The following is a 19,727-nucleotide window of genomic DNA, read 5'->3' on the forward strand; positions in this document are numbered from 1 at the left end:
AGCTGCCCTAACAGCGGCGGCTTTGGGACTGCCCGGGGCTACATTCCCTAGAATTTACTCTTTGGTGCTAGTCTAGTGATTATGATCAGACTGCATTTCTCACGCACTCCAAATGCCCTTCTTTCCTTTTACTCTGTGAACTCTGGATGCAAAGGAGGGGCTTCTGGAAAACTCACCAATCCGTGGACTGTGCCCGCTGTAATTTACAAGAGGGCAGCGAGGAGCATGGGGGCTGATGGCTGCAACCTGCTCTAGGTTTGATTTCGAACTCCAGCTGTCCCTTTACAAATACGTATGTCCCAGAGTTTTCTTTGGAAAATGCTCCGGCTTTGGATTCAAACTTAATTTACGCAACAATGTGCTTAATCTTTCTCTCTGGCTTTGCATATTTCCGTGAGAAATGACCATCGTCTGGGCGGGATTTCACCGAAGGGAGGTGGAGGGTTAAACTAGGTGATCTTCCAACTCCAACAGGTCAAGAAGCCAATAAGGCCCATTGGAGTGTTCCGGCTCCTCTGCAGGAATCCCAGACCCGGGAGCCCAGAGCCAAGCGCGACTCAGAGAGCCGTAGCCCCAGGCCGCTGCCCCCCACACTTCCCAGACAACCTGTTGCGCCTTCTCTCTCCTCCCTTCTCCGCAGTTTCCCCGCCTTGGACCCAGGGAACTGATTGACAGAAATCACTACCCAACCCTCGACTCGGGGCCTCCTCCCGGGACCAACGATTGGCCTCCTGGTAGGACTGGAGTAAGGGGGTGCGAGAGGAGAGGTCTGGGGACCTGGGAAGTAGGAGCGGAGCCCTCACTTCTCCCCGGGACCGAGCCGCGGTCCAGGCTGGCTGTGCCCTGAAGGGCTGAACATCGGGCTTCGGCTCTCATCCTTCTACCCCAGTTCGGGCTCCGGGAGGACCCAGCAGGAGGCGTGGGGTTCTTTCTGAAGTTGTTTTCGGTAGCCTGCCGGGCACTTTGTACACTCTCGGACTGACCTGTCGGAGCCGTAACACTCGGACCATGCTCACATCCCGGGCCAGGGGCGTCGCTACCCGAGCGCGCGGAACAGCCAGCTCCCCCAACTTTCAGCCAATACCTGCGCCGCCGCCCGCGCTGCTGCTGCTGCTCCTGTCTCTGGTAAGCCGCATCTCCGCTCAGCCCGCTACCCCTGGCCAAACACTGTTGTCCTCGGGTCTCGCGGGGGCTTCAGGGGTGCCTGCGGAAGAGGCTATTGTGCTGGCGAACCGCGGACTCCGGGTGCCCTTCGGTCGTGAAGTCTGGCTGGACCCGCTGCACGACCTAGTGTTGCAGGTGCAGCCCGGAGACCGCTGTGCGTTGACTGTGCTAGACAATGACGCGCTGGCCCAGCGGCCTGGCCGCCTGAGTCCCAAGCGCTTCCCGTGCGACTTCGGCTCGGGTGAGGTGCGCTACTCGCACCTGGGCGCGCGCAGCCCGTCTCGAGACCGCGTCCGGCTGCAGTTGCGCTATGACTCTCCGGGAGGGGCGATGGTGCTACCTCTGGTCCTGGAAGTGGAAGTGGTGTTCACTCAGCTGGAGGTCGTGACTCGAAACTTACCCCTGGTCGTGGAAGAATTGCTGGGGATCAGCAATGCCCTGGACGCGCGAAGCTTGGAGTTCGCCTACCAGCCCGAGACAGAGGAGTGCCGCGTGGGCATCCTGCCTGGCCTGAGCGAGCTGCCTCGCTATGGGGAACTCCTCCACTACCCGCAGGTTCCGGCAGAAGCCAGAGAGGGCGGCGCCGCCGAGCCTCTCCTGATGGACTGTAGAGCTTTCCAGGAGCTGGGCGTGCGTTACCGCCACACGGCCCCCGGTAGCTCACCCAACAGGGACTGGGTGCCCATGCTAGTGGTGCTGCGTTCGCGAGGGGCTCCTGTGGGCAGCCCTGCTTTAAAACGCGAGCACTTCCAGGTGTTGGTGAGGATCCGCGGAGGGGTGGAGAACACAGCACCCAAGCCCAGTTTTGTGGCCATGATGATGATGGAAGTAGACCAGTTTGTACTGACCGCCCTGACTCCAGACATGCTGGCAGCGGAAGATGCTGAGTCTCCCCCGGATCTCTTGATCTTCAACCTCACCTCTTCCTTCCAGCCTGGCCAGGGCTACTTGGTGAGCACCGATGATCGCAGCCTGCCCCTCTCCTCCTTCACTCAGAGGGATCTGAGTCTCCTGAAGATCGCCTACCAACCCCCCTCTGAAGACTCTGACCAGGAACGTCTCTTCCAGCTGGAGCTAGAGGTAGTGGACCCTGAAGGAGCAGCCTCAGATCCTTTCACCTTCATGGTAGTGGTGAAACCCATGAACACCTTGGCACCGGTAGTCACCCGGAACACTGGTCTGATTCTTTATGAAGGACAGTCTCGGCCACTCACGAGTCCTGCAGGCAGTGGGCCGCAAAACTTGGTCATCAGTGACGAAGACGACCTGGAAGCCGTGCGACTAGAAGTGGTGGCTGGGCTTCGCCACGGGCGCCTTGTCATTCCGGGTGCTTCCAGCGGCAGCTCTGCTCCCAAGACCTTTACAGTGGCCGAGCTGGCAGGTGGCCAGGTCATCTACCAGCACGATGACACAGACGGCTCCCTGAGTGACAACCTGGTGCTCCACATGGTAGATGGAGGAAGCAGGCACCAGGTGCAGTTTCTGTTCCCCATCACCTTAGTACCTGTGGATGACCAGCCACCTGTTCTCAGTGCCAACACGGGGCTGACGCTGTCAGAGGGTGAAACAGTGCCCATCTCGCCCTTAGCTCTGAGTGCCACCGACATGGATTCAGATGACTCTCTTCTGCTTTTTGTGCTAGAGTCACCCTCCTCCACCACAGGGCACCTGATTCTCCGCCAAACTCATCCTCCCCACGAAGAGCAGGAGCTCACCAGGGACCTCTGGAGCAAGCAGGGAGAATATTATGAGCAAAAAGTGACAGAGTGGCAGCAGAAGGACATAACGGAGGGGAGATTGTTCTACCGGCATTCTGGGCCCCATAGTCCTGGGCCAGTCATGGATCAGTTCACCTTTAGAGTCCAGGATAACCATGATCCCCCTAATCAGTCTGGACTACAAAGGTTTGTGATACGAATTCATCCTGTGGATCACCTCCCTCCAGAGCCGGGCAGTGGCTGTCCCCTTCGGATGGTGGTACAGGAATCTCAGCTCACACCACTGAGGAAAAAGTGGCTGCGTTATACCGACCTGGACACAGATGACCGAGAACTTCGATACACAGTGACCCAGCCCCCCACGGACACAGATGAAAACCACTCTCCAGCCCCACTGGGCACACTGGTCCTCACTGACAACCCCTCAGTGGTGGTGACCCATTTTACCCAAGCCCAGATCAATCACCACAAAATTGCTTACAGACCCCCAAGTCAAGAACTGGGAGTGGCTGCGCGAGTGGCTCAGTTCCAGTTCCAGGTGGAGGACCGAGCTGGGAATGTGGCACCTGGCACCTTCACCCTTTACTTGCAGCCTGTGGACAACCGGCCACCTGATGTTCTCAACACTGGCTTCACTGTTCAGGAGAAGGGCCACCATGTTCTGAGTGAAACTGAGTTGCATGTGACTGATGTGGACACTGACATGGCCCACGTCTCTTTCACTCTTGTACAGGCACCCAGACACGGCCTCTTGCAAGTGTCTGGACAGATCCTGCCTGTTGGAGGGCTCTTTTACATAGAGGACATAAAACAGGGCCGGATTTCCTATATTCATAATGGGGATGAGTCCTTGGCTGATAGTTGCTCCTTGGAGGTCAGTGACAGACACCATGTGGTACCCATCACACTCAGAGTGAATGTTCGGCCAGTGGACCGTGTGGTACCTATGCTAAGCTTTCCTACTGGTACTCTAGAATCCTATCTAGATGTTTTAGAAAATGGGGCTACTGAAATCACTGCCAGTGTTATTAAGGGGAATAATGAGTACACTGATGACTTGATGTTAACTTTTCTGTTAGAAGCTCCACCCTTATATGGGGAGATCTTGGTCAATGGAGCTCCGGCAGAGCAGTTCACCCAAAGGCACATCTTGGAAGGTTCTGTTGTCTATGCCCACACCAGTGGTGAGATTGGCTTGTTGCCCAAAGTGGATTCTTTTAACCTGAGTCTGTCAGCTATGTCTCAAGAATGGAGAATCAGTGGCAATACTATCCAGGGTGTCACTGTATGGGTGACCATCCTCCCTGTGGACAGTCAGTCTCCCATAATTTCTGTGGGTGAACAGTTTATAGTATTGGAAGGTGACAAAAGTGTTATTACTTCAACACATATAAGTGCTGAAGATATTGACTCCCTGAATGATGACATCTTGTGCACAATAGTTATTCAGCCCACTTCAGGTTATGTTGAAAACATTTCTCCAGCTCCAGGTTCTGAGAAATCAAGAGCAGGGGTTGCCATAAGTGCCTTCTCTCTGAAAGATCTCAGGCAGAGCCACATTAACTATGTCCAGAGTGTCCATAAAGGGGTGGAACCTGTGGAAGACCGATTTGTATTTCGTTGTTCTGATGGCATCAACTTTTCAGAGAGACAGTTTTTTCCCATTTTAGTCATTCCTGCCAATGATGAACAGCCAGAAATGTTTATGAGGGAATTTATGGTGATGGAAGGCATGAGTCTGGTGATCGATACACCCATTCTCAATGCTGCAGATGCTGACATTCCCCCAGATGATTTAACTTTCACTATTACCCAGTTTCCCACTCATGGTCATATCATGAACCAGCTGATAAATGGCACAGTTTTGGTCGAACGTTTTACCCTGGACCAGATCATAGAGAGTTCTAGTATTATTTATGAGCATGATGACTCTGAGACCCAGGAAGACAGCTTTGTGATTAAACTAACAGATGGCAAGCACTCTGTGGAAAAGATGGCCCTCATTATGGTTATTCCTGTTGATGATGAGACTCCCAGAATGGCCATCAATAATGGACTGGAAATAGAAATTGGGGAAACCAAAATTATCAACAACAAGATATTAATGGCAACGGACTTAGACTCTGAAGACAAATCCTTGGTTTATATTATTCGTTATGGGCCAGACTATGGCATATTACAGAGACGAAAACTGGCAGGTGGCTTTGAAAATATCACACTGGGCATGAATTTTACCCAGGATGAAGTGGACAGAAACTTAATTCAATATGTTCATTATGGGCAAGAGGGCATTCGGGACTTAATTAAATTTGATGTGACTGATGGACTAAATCCCCTCATAGATCGTTACTTTTACATATCCATTGGGAGCATTGACATTGTCTTCCCTGATGTCATAAGCAAGGGAGTGTCATTGAAAGAAGGTGGGAAAGTCACTCTCACAACAGACCTACTAAGCACTAGTGACTTGAACAGTCCTGATGAAAATTTAGTTTTTACTATCACCAGGGCTCCCACAAGAGGTCACTTAGAGTGCACAGATCAAACTGGAGTATCCATCACATCTTTCACTCAGCTCCAACTAGCTGGCAACAAAATCTACTATATCCACACTGCAGAAGATGAGGTGAAAATGGACAGTTTTGAGTTCCAAGTCACTGATGGTCGTAACCCTGTCTTCCGAACATTTCGAATTTCCATTAGTGATGTGGACAACAAAAAACCAGTGGTCACCATCCATAATTTGGTGGTCAGCGAAAGTGAAAGCAAGCTGATCACTCCCTTTGAACTCACTGTTGAAGACAGAGATACCCCTGACAAACTCCTGAAATTCACTGTTACCCAGATGCCAGTTCATGGACATCTTCTCTTCAACAATACCAGACCTGTTATGGTTTTTACCAAGCAAGACTTGAATGAAAACTTAATCAGCTACAAACATGATGGCACAGAGTCAACTGAAGACAGCTTCTCCTTCACGGTGACAGATGGCACACACACTGACTTCTATGTTTTCCCTGATACAGTATTTGAAACAAGGAGACCCCAGGTGATGAAGATCCAGGTCTTAGCTGTTGATAATAATGCCCCTCAAATTGCAGTGAATAAAGGGGCCTCTACGCTTCGCACTCTGGCCACTGGCCACTTGGGTTTCATGATCACAAGCAAAATATTGAAAGTGGAGGACAGAGATAGCTTGCACTTTTCTCTTCGGTTTGTTGTGACGGAAGCTCCTCAACATGGGTATCTTCTGAACCTGGGCAAAGGAAACCACAGTATCTCTCAGTTTACCCAAGGTATGTTTCACTTTTATTTTCCTATAATCCAAGGCCATTCCAGATCTTATTTCCTGAGTATACAGCTGTCACTGAAAGCCTTATGTAGTGTTAGAGCCCAAGAGAAGTGAAGGGAATGGAACAAGAGGAAAAGGAGAAATAGACTTACTTTCCTGGGAAGCAGCTACTTTTTTTGCTACATATTTTGCTGCAGTGACAGCCATTGGAGGGAGCCTCAGTGTACATAGATCATATTTTGATAGTGGCCAGATATGCTGCCAAAGGAGGAGCAAGACTCTGGCAAATTAACACAGAGGCAGACCTGCCAACTCTGCTACATTTTGCAGACCTTTTCCCTGAGCAACCTTTGTTTTGTATGCTACACCTACTTCGTAATGCTTTCACAGTACCTTAAAGAGAGAGAAATTGTCTAAATTTTATTTATTTACATTGTTATCAATTAGGGTTAGAAATTTCTTTTATGTTACTTTGACTAATTTTAAGTTCACTGTGCTGCTACTGCTGTGGTTCTTAGGAACTGGATAAGTAAAAGAAAATATTTATTGAAATTTACTTTAAGATTTAAAAATCTTTAATACTATTTCATATTGTGGGCAAACACTTGTCCAAAGACATAAGAGATAAACATCTATTTACATGCCATATGTGTATATATGTGTGTGTGTGTGTGTGTGTGTGTGTGTGTGTGTGTGTGTGTTACATAATGTAGAGTATGCTACGGGGTACTCACAAAAAGGAATATACTTGATGATGAATAGGAAAATAATATGTTTATCACCAAACTATATACAAATTTCAACACGAGGAACCTGAAGATACATAAACAAGGTTCATAGAAGCAGAAACAGATAATTTCATCATTTTAAAACTTCTCTCTGCCCTGTTACAAACTCAGTAACAGGTGACAGTTTTCTTCAGCACCTGTGTTTTGAGGCAACCAAGCTTTTCTAACCTCACTTTCCCTTGAGGGCAAACAGCCTGAGACAGGAAGGGCAAGTGACCTATGCAAAATTACTCAGTGAGGGAAGCAAGAAGCCCATTCAGTTTACTGGCTTGGGAGTTAGGGCTCTGTTCTCAAGAATATGCAACTTTCATTCCAAAGGGATTTGTGTTGCTTTCCTGAAAAACTCCCCACGTCAGAATGGAAACTGAATCTACCCTATGTGGACTGTGTGGATAGAGATGGAGTTAACCCCAGGCCAACCCAGTGGAGGTGTTCTTTTCCCGCAACAGTGTTATCTTAGCACATAACAAATGCTTTAGGAAACATGGATGTAGCAAAGTGTAGTGTTAAAGTGAACTGCTTCACTGTGAGATGCTGGCAAAGAGCCTCACACTCCAGCCTCCTAATTCTTGGCTGTAAGCCCAAATATATCCTAGGGACAGAAAACATCAGAGTGCCAAGTGTCAGCCAGACCAGCAGGAAACTTTTGTGTGAAGGCTTTCTGGGGCTAGTGGTACCATGCAATCTTACACTGGTTTATTTTTGTACAAAGCAAAGAGAATGAAAAGAATATATTAGAGGATAGAAAATGGCACTTCAAATCCTTCTTCTGAAAAGAAATTTGTTTTTAGAGGGTTTTTTTTTTAAAAATTTTTCAGTGAAGACAAGCAAATCATTTAAATTCTATGAACCAAGTCCAACAACTCAAAATATACTACAGAACTCTAAAATTATTCTATTTCTTTAAAGACAGTCATATTTTTCACTGATTTGGGTTTATCATAATGAATTCTTATGGTTTTTATAAGTGTAGTTATAAGTTTATTATAAAATTAATACTTTTTAATTGTTGCATTCCGATACAAACTCAAATATTGACTGGGAAAACTGTTGGTATTTGATCACACAGCTCTCCTTTTGAACAAGCTGAGGCTGGAGTTTGGTGCCCAGCAGTTATTTATGAAGATTAGATAAGTGATTAAAAACGGAGAAGGCTCCCTCAGGGAGCTGCGTGGCTGCTATTCCAGCAGGAGAAATGAAAATAACCCTTAGAGTGAGGACTGTGCAATCTTTTACTTGTTTTTGCTTTATTATGAATGGATGAACTAACATATATTTTGATGAATTTTTCACTGCACTGTATTAAGTCAATTTAGCAAACATACCTAGAGCTCACTTTTTTCAGATTATTGGTTTCTAGCAGAAAAAAATTAACTTATTTGCAAAACTTATTAAAGTTGATTTTAGGAAAGGTAACAATACAGAGCTTGATGAATTAGGGAAATTCTTAATATATTTCAAACTTCACCTCTCTGTCAAGGTGTCTCTGCCCCTCCCCCACCGTGGGTCTAAATCACTTGTGTCATGCACCTGGATTATTATTTCTCTACAATAAATGCATATTTTGGGGGGATAATTTACATATCACTTTCAGAAAAGCAGAAATATCCCCAAAGAGTTTAAACAGAGTATGGTTACTGGCATATTAATGAACTTAAAATCCTTTTAAAGAATAGTTTCTCTGGTGTGAATAAACTATAATGGCACATAAGATCATAATGATATAATGCACAATATGAAATAGGAAGGGGCTAATGGTGTAGGGAAAGTGGGAAGGGTAGGGAAAGCTAATAAGGGGAAAAAATGAGAAAATGAAAAAATGGAAATGAAGTGTTTGTAAATGGAGAGGGGAGGAGGGGAGAAGGGAGGGCAGGGACAAGGGGAAAAATGAGAACCAAGACCTGTCATGTAAAGGTACAAGATTCCAATGATGAATGTAACCGTACTATAATCCTAAAATGCACCAATAAACTCAATGAGGAAAAAAAAAAGAATGACTGTGTAGATAAAAGGAAATAAATGTAGTCTCATGTTTAACAATTGGAAGAAAATCTAGTTAATTCCTATGTATTTACTTAAGACATACAGATATGTCCAAAAAATCATATTTTTTTCAGCTTTGAGTTTATTGGTACATTGTAGGGACACAGTACAGTTACATTCATTGTTGGATCTTGTACCTCTACATGACAAGTCTTGGTTCTCATTTTTTTCCCCTTGTCCCTGCCCTCCTTTCACCCCCTCCTCCCCTCCCCATCTACAAACACTTTATTTCCATCTTTTCATTATCTCACATTTTTTTCTTTTCCCTTGTAGTACATTATAATTAAATTCATCCTGGGGATTTGTTACATGTACATAACACATCTTAATTCTGTTTTTGTATCCCCTTTGTTTCTCTCTCTCTCCCCCACCCTTCCATCTCTTGGTATTTTTCCTTTTACACACGTTCTATCTCCCTGTTTCCTATTACCTATCTTTTATTTTGCTCTTTAATTTATTTATACTTTAGGTTTTTCATAAAGAGAACCCGTTTCTTTTTTAACCATGAATTAATATTAACAAACATAAGGAAAATAAAAAGGGTTTTACTATGTTTCAACTAATGAATATCATGTCCCCGAATTTGGAGAGGAAATGTAACACTTGAGTGTTGTGTAATTACATTCAGGTTTTCTCTGACTTATGAAAGAAAGTTCTTACAAATCAGTTTTGAGGCCATAAATTATTTCAATAAAATGTGTCCTAAATATTTCATTTCTACTTTAGAAAATGTTGGGAATATTAAACAGGTTTTTCTTACTTCTTAGTGAAATTTTTAGATTTTCTTACATCTTAAGAAAGGGTGAGAGCGTTGGACAAGAGTCTTTTACACTTGGCCCGAGGTCATCAAACCTAAGGCGAGGTGGGAATGTACAGTCAGCAGGGTTTGCTTTGTCACTTACTGACAAAGGGTTGAGTCAGGAGAATAAACAATCAAAGAGTTGTGCCGGTGTTTTCATTCCTTACCCCTGCAAAATCCATGCATCTGAGGGTAGAGGTGCCAGGGTGGTCTTACCAGACCATGCAGCCCTTCATTTCCTCATAAGAAACATTTGAGCTTATACTGCTCATAAGGCTTTGAGAAAAGAAATGTGAGGAGTCAAGGATAAAAAAAGAGGAAATTTTCAATCTCCTTGGAAGATACTTGTACAGAAAGATAAAAAATGATGCCAGAAACTATGGGAAATTATAGTAGAGAAAAGTGAAGTTTTAGATAAGAAAAAAACATCTTGGACTTATTTCACTTCCAAGTACCTCTATTTTTAAAAAGGCACTATTAAATAGAAAGTCAGATTTTCCCTTCCCCGGGCACTCCTGATTTTAAGTCACCTTTCAAAGTGAGGCTAGGGCATACGCTTCACATCTATAAAGGGGAACGATAGAAATTCATGGAATAATTTGTTGATCCTAATACTTGCCTCACTTTAGATGATTCTTTCAGGGCCACTGTCTTATATATAACTGCTTTGACCAGCATAGCTTCAGCAGAGCTCTCAAGGTATTTTTTAAAACCACAAAATACACTGAGATAAGTAAATATCACATACCGTGTTGAAGCTATTCTTAGCTGTGATCTGATTTTCTATAACCCTAGCAGCTCACTGATAGGCCCAGATCAAATGCAGTAATGATTTGTTGGGTGTATTACAGAACAAAATTATTATTGTTGTATTATGGTGTCTGTAAGAAGGGAAGCGGTGAAATAGATTAATAAATTTTATAATTTGTATCTAGTAGTGAAAACAAATTCATGCAAGCAAATTTGATAGAGTAGGAAGTAACATGACTATCATTTCTGAGACAGGATAACCTTCTACTAGGAATACAGTTTTCCATTTTCATTAGTTTTTTTTTTGTTGTTGTCGTCGTTGTTTTAAATTCTTCCCATATTAAGTCATAATAGTTATTTTAATCTGTGGGATTAAAAAAAAATCCTTGATTTTTCCTTTCAATTTCTGGAGAATTTAAAAAGAGACTGCTACAGTAAAAAAGGTAAGAAAAGTGAACCACTTTGGGGAGGCATAGCCTCTTTCCTCTGAGGCCCAGTCCTACAGGGAGGGAAAGGATGTGATTTCAAGAGAGCCAGGAAATCTGCCATGCCCCAAAATATCTTCCTTTCCACCTGTCATGGTGTCTGACATTCCATATTTAGGGAGTCATTCCTTTGGTGCATGAACATGCAAATGCCACTGGGAGGGGCAACACCTTGGTATTATTATAACCTCAGTCTTGTACTCTGTTTATCTGTGTAAGGGATAGGATTTCTCTGGGACAGCTGAAATAGAGGGGCTTAGATATCTGAGAAATAAGATAGCACTGTTCTCCTTAGAAGGAGATTTAAATAGGCTTACAGAAAAATAATACCCAGTAGAATGTTCCATAAGAAACAAGTCACCAATTTTGCTATAGTAACTAATCTTGTTTTGTGATTATTTTCTAGGGGACATTGATGACATGAAAATATGCTATGTCTTAAAAGAGGGGGCCAATGCCACAAGTGATATGTTCTATTTTACAGTTGAAGATGGTGGTGAGTATTCTACTCTCCTGGTAATGGGATACAGGAGAGAGACATTTCTTGGTTGCTCTTTGACACTTTTATAAGGAATCTTCATCAAGTATTTTTTTATGCTTATCTGAATATATGCAAAGAGGAATTTGACATTTGTTATAGAGAACTCTATGGTTCCAATGTGACACAGACTTACTCTGTAACAACCATAGATAAATATTCTAGTTATTTTGTGTTTTATGATTTGTAAGCATGAAACGGACACATCTGTGCAAATAAGATTGTCAAATCCAGTTGTTCAGATTACGACCTGCATCAGGTTGACTGCTTGAGATGTCAGAGGATGTGGGATTTGGCCCAGCTCTGTACACAGCCATGTGCTCACCTGGGTGTGTCTGCCCAGCAAGCTACCTTTTTCTCATTTGTAAATGGCTGTTGGTGTGAACTAATGCTGATGGATAAGGTGTTGAACTCATCAAGAACTCAATGCTAAATGAAGGTCTGTTTTCTCTTGTCCGTCTCAAGATGTCAAATGATTTTCTTAGTTTGGAGGATTATGAGTTTTAGTCTCGCTACAAGTTTTCCTTGGTAGAGTCTGAAAAATACTGTAGAAAGTGGAATCTGACTTTCCATCTAAGTCTCCTTCCCAATAGTGTTGACATTATTCCCCCCGCAAATGACCGCAAGTTCCCCATGGCTCTTATTCTGAACACTGTAGACTAAGAGGAACCCTGGCCACTTCTGGGTTGATTATAAAGATGATTTTGTTCTTGTGTGCTCTCAAGGGAAGCAAAACAGCCTTACCATCTACTTACATTGTGTGAAAGGACACAGAAAACGAGGCACACATGTGAGAGAAAAGGGAGAAAACAAAAGGTTCAGACTCAATTATCTGTTTCCTCAGGATATCTTTCTTTTAAGAAATGGCACTCTATTATGTCATTCATTTCAAAAAGACTCCATCTTTATCCTCTGCATTCAATGAAGCATTTAGCATTTATTTAAAATATCACTGGACATAACATGATCAACTATTTGTTTCCTACCAAAAATCAGAGGCTCCCTACAGCTGAGATCTTCACCTTGAAAGTAATTAAATTATAGTTTATAAAATGGAGTACTACTCATCCATAAAGAATAAGAAACTAGAGACATTTATAGCTAAATGGATGCAAATTGAGGCTTTAGTCAAGTGAAATAGATAGGACACACATGTGTAAATATCGAAGTTTCTTTGGTGTGAGAAACTGAAGGTGTAAATAAAGATCAAAATGTATAATACATAATGTGAAATAGGAAGAAAAGGTCCAGAGGGGAAGGGGGAAGTGGCAGGGGTAAGGAAAGAAGAGAAAAGAATAAATACATGAAATTGAAAATTGGAAACAAAGTCTTTATAAATAGGGAGGTGTGCAGGGAAGGCAGGGGAATAGGGAAAAAACTAAGAACCAAGATATATCATTGTAAATTTCCAATGATGAATGTCATCATATTGTATACCTAAAATGTACCAGTAAAGTTAATGAATAAAAAAAATCAAAACCATACTTTAGAATTTTGTAGAATTATAAAAGGAATCCTTGCAAGGAATCTAAGAATGAAATCAACTTTTTAAAAATCCATTTGTTCAATCTTGGTACACAAGGGGAAATTCTATTTAAATGAAGCACAGAATAAGATCCCGAAGTTGTCAGCTATTGGTTCAAAACACCAGGTTTGTCTAATAGAATGTCTGAACAAACCTCAATAGCAAAAAAAATTTCAAGTTTACTAAACAAATTCTAATTCTGATGGCTACTATTTTCTAAAATATTAAAGACTATATGTTTTAGATTTTATTTTTTCCCATCTATCTATCCATCCATCCAAACCAACAGTACACTACTATTCTGCCATTCTTCACATTCTTACTTGGGTAGTTTGGTGATAGTTACTTTACATTTTTGGTCTGCATTCAAAAGTGGTAAAATTTAATATAGTATCATATTTCAAAATATTAAGTGGGGAATGACTAGCTGAACAGGTCTGGCTTATTTGTGGAAGTTCCAAAAACGTGGTGGAGCCTATAAAGATTGTCTCTGTCTTTGTGGAAACAGGAATGAAAGCATATCAGGAGCTTTCTGAGAGCTTGAGTTTCATGTGGAGAGAAAAATTCCAGAGATACTCTTCTTTATCCTCTTCTCTACAGCACAGCATTGCTACAGGGCTCATGCAGACTCTGGCAAACTGCTATGAAACAGAATCTATGATATAATAATAAACACAGAAACCTGCAAACATTTCCCTTTGAAAGAATAAACACAGAAACCTGCAAGATTGAGGAAAAAAAGACATATGTATCTGAAATTTGATATACCCTAATTCCTTTGGGGGGGCATTTTTGCATTATATTATAAATAGTCCAGCATTTAGGTGAGAAATTCAATGCCATTTTAGAGTATTAGCAGTAGTGACTTATTGTCATTTACCTCACATGGTGATAGTCAATATATGCTGAAATCATCCCTGATGTATCTCTTCAAGTTGCACAACCATCAAGATTGTTTCCCCAAACAGTGATAACTGATAACTTCTTGTTTAAGAGTGGTATACAACTCTTGAATTACTCTGGGTTCCCCAGACTAAGTTTTTAAGAATGCTTGATAAGAATGAAATTAGAATAAGGTCCGCAGGCAAAGGATACTGAAATTGTGTCTTCTGGATTGTCTATTTTTACTTTAAAGTACTTTAAAGGCCATACTTTCCTCAACTTTGTACTACTGTCCTTGGAATCAGATTGTAATTCTGAAGATGATTATTTAGCTAGAATGTCAATGAAGTGTGTGTAAATGTTATGTCAGAATAGTCCATCTGTCCATGCATTCCGAGGCCAACAGACATATGTGAGCATATAGGTATAATCTATAAAGTCAAACTCTGAAGCTTGGGACTGAATTTCAGGTATCTACCTAAGGAGCTCGTGTATATAAGTTCAGGGGCAGTCACTTGTGGATTTAGATAACGTGTCTTCCATTTCTTTTTTGTTTCACCTTTTGTATCTTCATGTGGGTAGTTCACCATATAATAATACTGCAGATGTGGGAAATACAATCCTGTGTGATGATTGCCTCTTTGAACTCTAACTCTGGATGGAGTACTCTGCAATTTTGTTGGAAGAAAGAAAACATTTATTTGTTTATCCCCTTTAGAGTTGAACATATTCTTATCTGCATTCAACTCTATAGCTTTTCTGTAAAGTACTCTAACATGAAAGTGCTCTTCTGGCTACTTTGAAGTTTTCTCTCCAAGGAGCTCCTGTAATGCTTTGCTGAGATGTGAGAGCTAGGCTGACAGAGCTTCCCCAGGTATGTCCCACTCTCAACCCTGAAGCCGCTTAATCACTCCTCACGCCCCAGCTCAAATGTCATTTCCTCTCTAAATTGCTTCCTATCCTGATAAGGAAGTCAGCCATACCCTTCTCTGTGCTCCTACTCCTAAATTTATTTACATCAAGAATGTCATATTGGGCCAGGGATTTAGCTCAGAGGTTCGGTGGCCTGCCTTGCAAGCGCAAGGACCCGAGTTCAATCCCTTGTACAAAAAAAAAAAAAAATTAAAAAAAAAAAAAATTAAAAAAAAAAAAAATTAAAAAAAAAAAAAATTAAAAAAAAAAAAAATTAAAAAAAAAAAAAATTAAAAAAAAAAAAAATTAAAAAAAAAAAAAATTAAAAAAAAAAAAAATTAAAAAAAAAAAAAATTAAAAAAAAAAAAAATTAAAAAAAAAAAAAATTAAAAAAAAAAAAAATTAAAAAAAAAAAAAATTAAAAAAAAAAAAAATTAAAAAAAAAAAAAATTAAAAAAAAAAAAAAAGATTAAAAAAAAAAAGAATGTCATATTATGAATACCTATTGATGTAAAGACTTCCATTAGTAGGAAAGGAACTCCTTCACCATCAAAAGGATGTCATTAATCTATATACCTCAGTGCTTACTCAAGGTAGAACACATGGCAAGGACTTAGCAAGTATTAAAAGGTCTGAAGGAATAATTATAAGGAAAAAACCTCCTTTTGGGTGTGTGTGGGTGCTCAGGACTGAACCCAGGGCCTTCGCACTAAACCTTATCTTCAGCCCTTTCTTTTATGTTTTATTTTGAGACAGGCACTCTCTAAATTGCAGAATTGCTCAGGCTGGTCTTGTGCTTACAATCCTTCTTCCTCAGCCCCCCCAGAGGACTAGGATTACAGGCATATACCGCCCCACCTGGCGTTCATTTTTACATAAGGATTAATTAAATCATATTCTAAGAGAAGTTTCTATAAATAATTTTAGACCCCTTGAATTTCTTTAGAACATTCTCTTATCCTAGCTTTAGTTTAAATCCCTGTGGCACCAAGAAAGATTTTTAGTAAAGCATTGGTATTTATAAATACATGGAGCTAACTGCTCTAAAAATTCCTTTGAAATATTTAGTGAAATATACTTAAGATTGAAAAGATTCACAGTAAACACGAGTGTTCAGCCCATATTATTCTTAAAGAATTCTTTTCAGGAAAAAAGTTGTCAGTATTTTACATAAACAGTTATATGATTTAAAATTTAAATACGAAGAACATTTATGTAACTTACTGAAATCTTGAAGCCACAACCACTACCACTAGTATTTTAAAATTTTGTTATGCCCAGTTTTTTCTCCTATGATATGAGACATTAAGATAGATAAATAGAAAGCTATATTAGCTTAAATCATTCTCAGCCCTTTTTAAAGAGTATTATGTAAACTTCCATTGGTTTTGTAAAAGTCTCAGGTAGGTCCTCAGCACTTGATCCAAGATGTACATTTGTGTGTATATGTGTGGATTTGTATGTGTGTGTGTGTGTGTGTGTGTTTCTGCAGGTTGAACCCAGGCCCACATGGATGTTAGGCAAGCATTCTATCCCTGAATTCTGTCCTTCATTCCAGTGTGTTTCCTGATGGGCAGAAGGAAGAGTTGGGTTATGTGATTATCTGGATTGATACATGGAGTAATAAAAGCCTTTTTTCTTCATTATGAAAACTAGTCTGCTGCTTCCTCATTTCAACTCTTATTAAGAGACCATGAAGTCTAAGTGAGTTCTGCCTGCCAGCCTTGGCATTGGAACTGGGTCAGCAGACATAATATCTGCATTGGCCTTGACAGTGTATGTGGTAAACAGCCTGACATTTTTTTGTCACTGTGTTTTATTATGCTTTTTGGTGCCCAATTTCCCATCCACCAAGATCCTCAATTCATATGCCATTAAAAGATATTAATAGCATATTGACATAGAAAAAAGCTGCAAAGTCATTTCTATCTATGAAAAGTCAATTAAGGTCATAGCTCAATTTTTTATTCCATATTTTACAATCAAATACTCAGACACAAAGAGACCCCTGGAAGTTCTTCATCCTAGATATAAAAAAACACAAGTTTTAGCTTGAATAAGACCAGTAACTTCAGGGCTCAAGGCAAAGTAATTACAGACAATTAGCTTGAACTTAATGCTTGGGCTGGAAAAAATATAAGTAAGAATAGTAAATAGAAAAAATGAGGTCTGAATATAAGTGTTAAAAGATTTTATACATGTACTCAGTTTAGAGAAAACAGCAAACATTCCTGATAATAAAATTAATTGCAAGTGACATGAGAACCAGAGGAAGGATGGCAGTGTCTAAGAGAGCTATAACAGGAAGGTGAGGTAATGTCAGGCACTGGTACAAATATTTTGATCTATAAGAGTGCAGAAGTTCTACCAGAACACCAATCCTGGGAAGGAGAGTTGGCTATTATGGCTAAATCTTTGTACACCTCCCTTTTATCACTGAGCAGTTCAGAATAGTGCTAATCATCTGGCTCTCTATGCTGAATCTTTGCTTTTAAAACACGATTCTATTGATAAACCTGTTGTATCCGTGAGAGAAGATTTTCTCTGACACACTAAACTTTATTAGTTATTATTCTTCTAGGTTTACTCCAAAATTGTGTATATTCTGAATACATTATTTTTATTGGCTTTAGTTCAGAGGACACTTCTCTTAAATTGTTAAGTCTTTGGGTGAGTATGAATTCTTATCAGGATACCATGCCTAGAGATTAAATATGACTCTGTATTTAGGCTCAAAGCAAATGGTAGACACCTTTTAAAAACTAAACAAAATTTTCACAGGCTATCAAACAATATAATTTCAAATCAAATATTTATTTGTGGTATGTATTACACAATTCGGTAATATCCACTCTTTGTCTTTAAATTGAGTCTGGATAGATGGCAGAAACAGAAGATGGTTCTCAATGAGCAAGGTCACAAATGGAACTGGCATTATTCTGTAATTCCTGGAACCACTGTGAATACAAAGAGAACCAGAATATGACTTAAGATGAGGTTCTGTTGTGAAATTTATTTGCTAAAAAGAGATTCCTTATTCATTTATTTACTGAATTATTCAACAGATGTTTATTGGAGTACCTGCTTTGTTGCAATTGTTGTTTTAGTTACTTTTCTCATTGCTGAGACAAAATACTCAGCATCCAAAGTTAAAGGAGGAAAGATTTATTTACATCAGTTTGTAGAGGTAACTCAAAGGCTGGGTAGTATGGCAGAAGGGCATGGCAGAGGAAAACAGTCATGGTGGGCAGAAGGCGGTGAAGTACAGAAGAAGAAGCAGCAGCAGCAAGCCACAGCAGCCCTTTTTCTGTCACATATGTGCTATCCAGGCTACCTGCTCTTAGGGTAGCACTCACACCCACGGCTTTGCCATTATCCACTCCCAGGACTATGCCAAACCAATCAGTGGACTAATTTAGTAATCACACCCTCGATCCCAGTGTCACACACTCTAGATCCAGCCACCCCTGAAAAGCCTTACCTATGACCACATGAGGCTTTGGGGATACATCTAGACACAAGCTATAACAGGTTTTTATAGGGATCTGGGGGGACAATGATAAATAGAACACTCATAATCTTTGACTTTGGATTTGTCCTGATAAAGCAATAGACAAAACATTTATACACTGTTGTTTAAAATATACTGGAGGTTGTAATATAAAAATTCTGTTATAGAAATTGTATCTCTCAGAAAAATACTTTTGAAAGGGAAGATTTACTTAGACTTACAATGAGATGTGTCCACCACAGGAAGAAGTGAAGAAGACATATTGCAGGCAGGAGAAGCATTTGCAAAGCAGGTTCTTGGTTAGAGTCATCAGAAGAGCACCAGTATGCCTGAGGCTCAATGCACATCCCAGTGTGGCATAAGATGAGACTGGAGATCTGGACCAACCAGATGGTACAGAGCCTGAACAACCAAGGGTTGACTTTGATTTGTTCTCTGGGAAAAGGAAGCCCACCAAACTGACTTAAAGCTAGAGAATAAAGCTAGAGAATAAGCTAGAGAATAATAATTGTGGTTTGTGTCTCAGGATGATTAATGAAGCTGTAAAGAATAGGTGGAAAGGCCTTAAAAGGAAAGAGGAAGACTAATCTGACACTAATTCAGGAACATAGGCATGATATAGAAAGGAGAGTGTAGGTGTGGTAGAATTTTGCTTCTTAGTATCTAAAACTTATTTAGGGATTGGATTGTAAGGTAAGGAAAAAGGCGAAGTAAGCATGTTTCTGGGTTTCATGTCCTACAGAGAATGATGGTGCAACTTATTGAAATGAGAAAGAGTGGAGTCCTAAGCATGGGTCTAGAGGAGGAAATTAAGAGGCTATTTTGAACATACTAAGTATGAGGCATCTTATTTTTTTGAAATGTGTATACAGGAAGGCCAGCATCTGACCTTGCTTATCTACCCTTCCATCATAATTAGAAGCACATTCTTTGGAGTCAGAGTTGGAGCAAACACAGGTTCTGCCCCTTGCCGCAGTTGCTGATGTGACCCTGAGCCAAGTGGCTGGAACTTTCCTAGCCTGCACTTCATTTGTGACATGGAAGTAATAATAGTACCTTGCTAGAGTTCTTTTGAAGATCAAGTAAGATGCTTCATGGAAATAAGATCATTCATGCAGCACAGTTCCTGTCATATAGAAAGGTCCCTGTAGGCAGCTGCCACTGGTGGTCCTCCTGCTGTACCTGTCTGAGGCTTCAGAGTGTCTTTCTTTTCCTCCATATATTCTTATTGTTTCTTCTTCGTCCTCTCCTTTCCCTTCTTTTTCTCCTCCCTCTTTCTCCTCCCTATTTCTCCGATTCTCTCTCTCTCTCTCTCTCTCT

At 41.0% G+C, this 19,727-nt stretch overlaps 1 protein-coding gene across 1 annotated transcript in view; it reads left to right on the plus strand.

Moving 5' to 3' along the window:
* The first annotated feature begins 801 nt into the window (after nucleotides 1–801).
* The window catches only part of Frem2 (FRAS1 related extracellular matrix 2), a 183,779-nt gene continuing 164,853 nt past the window's right edge, over nucleotides 802–19,727 (plus strand). The window contains exons 1-2 of the mRNA XM_010639174.2: nucleotides 802–6,178; nucleotides 11,446–11,535. Coding sequence (XP_010637476.1) covers nucleotides 1,009–6,178; nucleotides 11,446–11,535 — 5,260 coding nt within the window. The 5' untranslated portion in view covers nucleotides 802–1,008. The remainder of the gene's footprint in view (nucleotides 6,179–11,445; nucleotides 11,536–19,727) is intronic.

This window comes from Fukomys damarensis, unplaced genomic scaffold (assembly GCF_012274545.1).
Source record: "Fukomys damarensis isolate Sample0158 unplaced genomic scaffold, DMR_v1.0_HiC HiC_scaffold_38, whole genome shotgun sequence".
Taxonomy (NCBI): domain Eukaryota; kingdom Metazoa; phylum Chordata; class Mammalia; order Rodentia; family Bathyergidae; genus Fukomys; species Fukomys damarensis.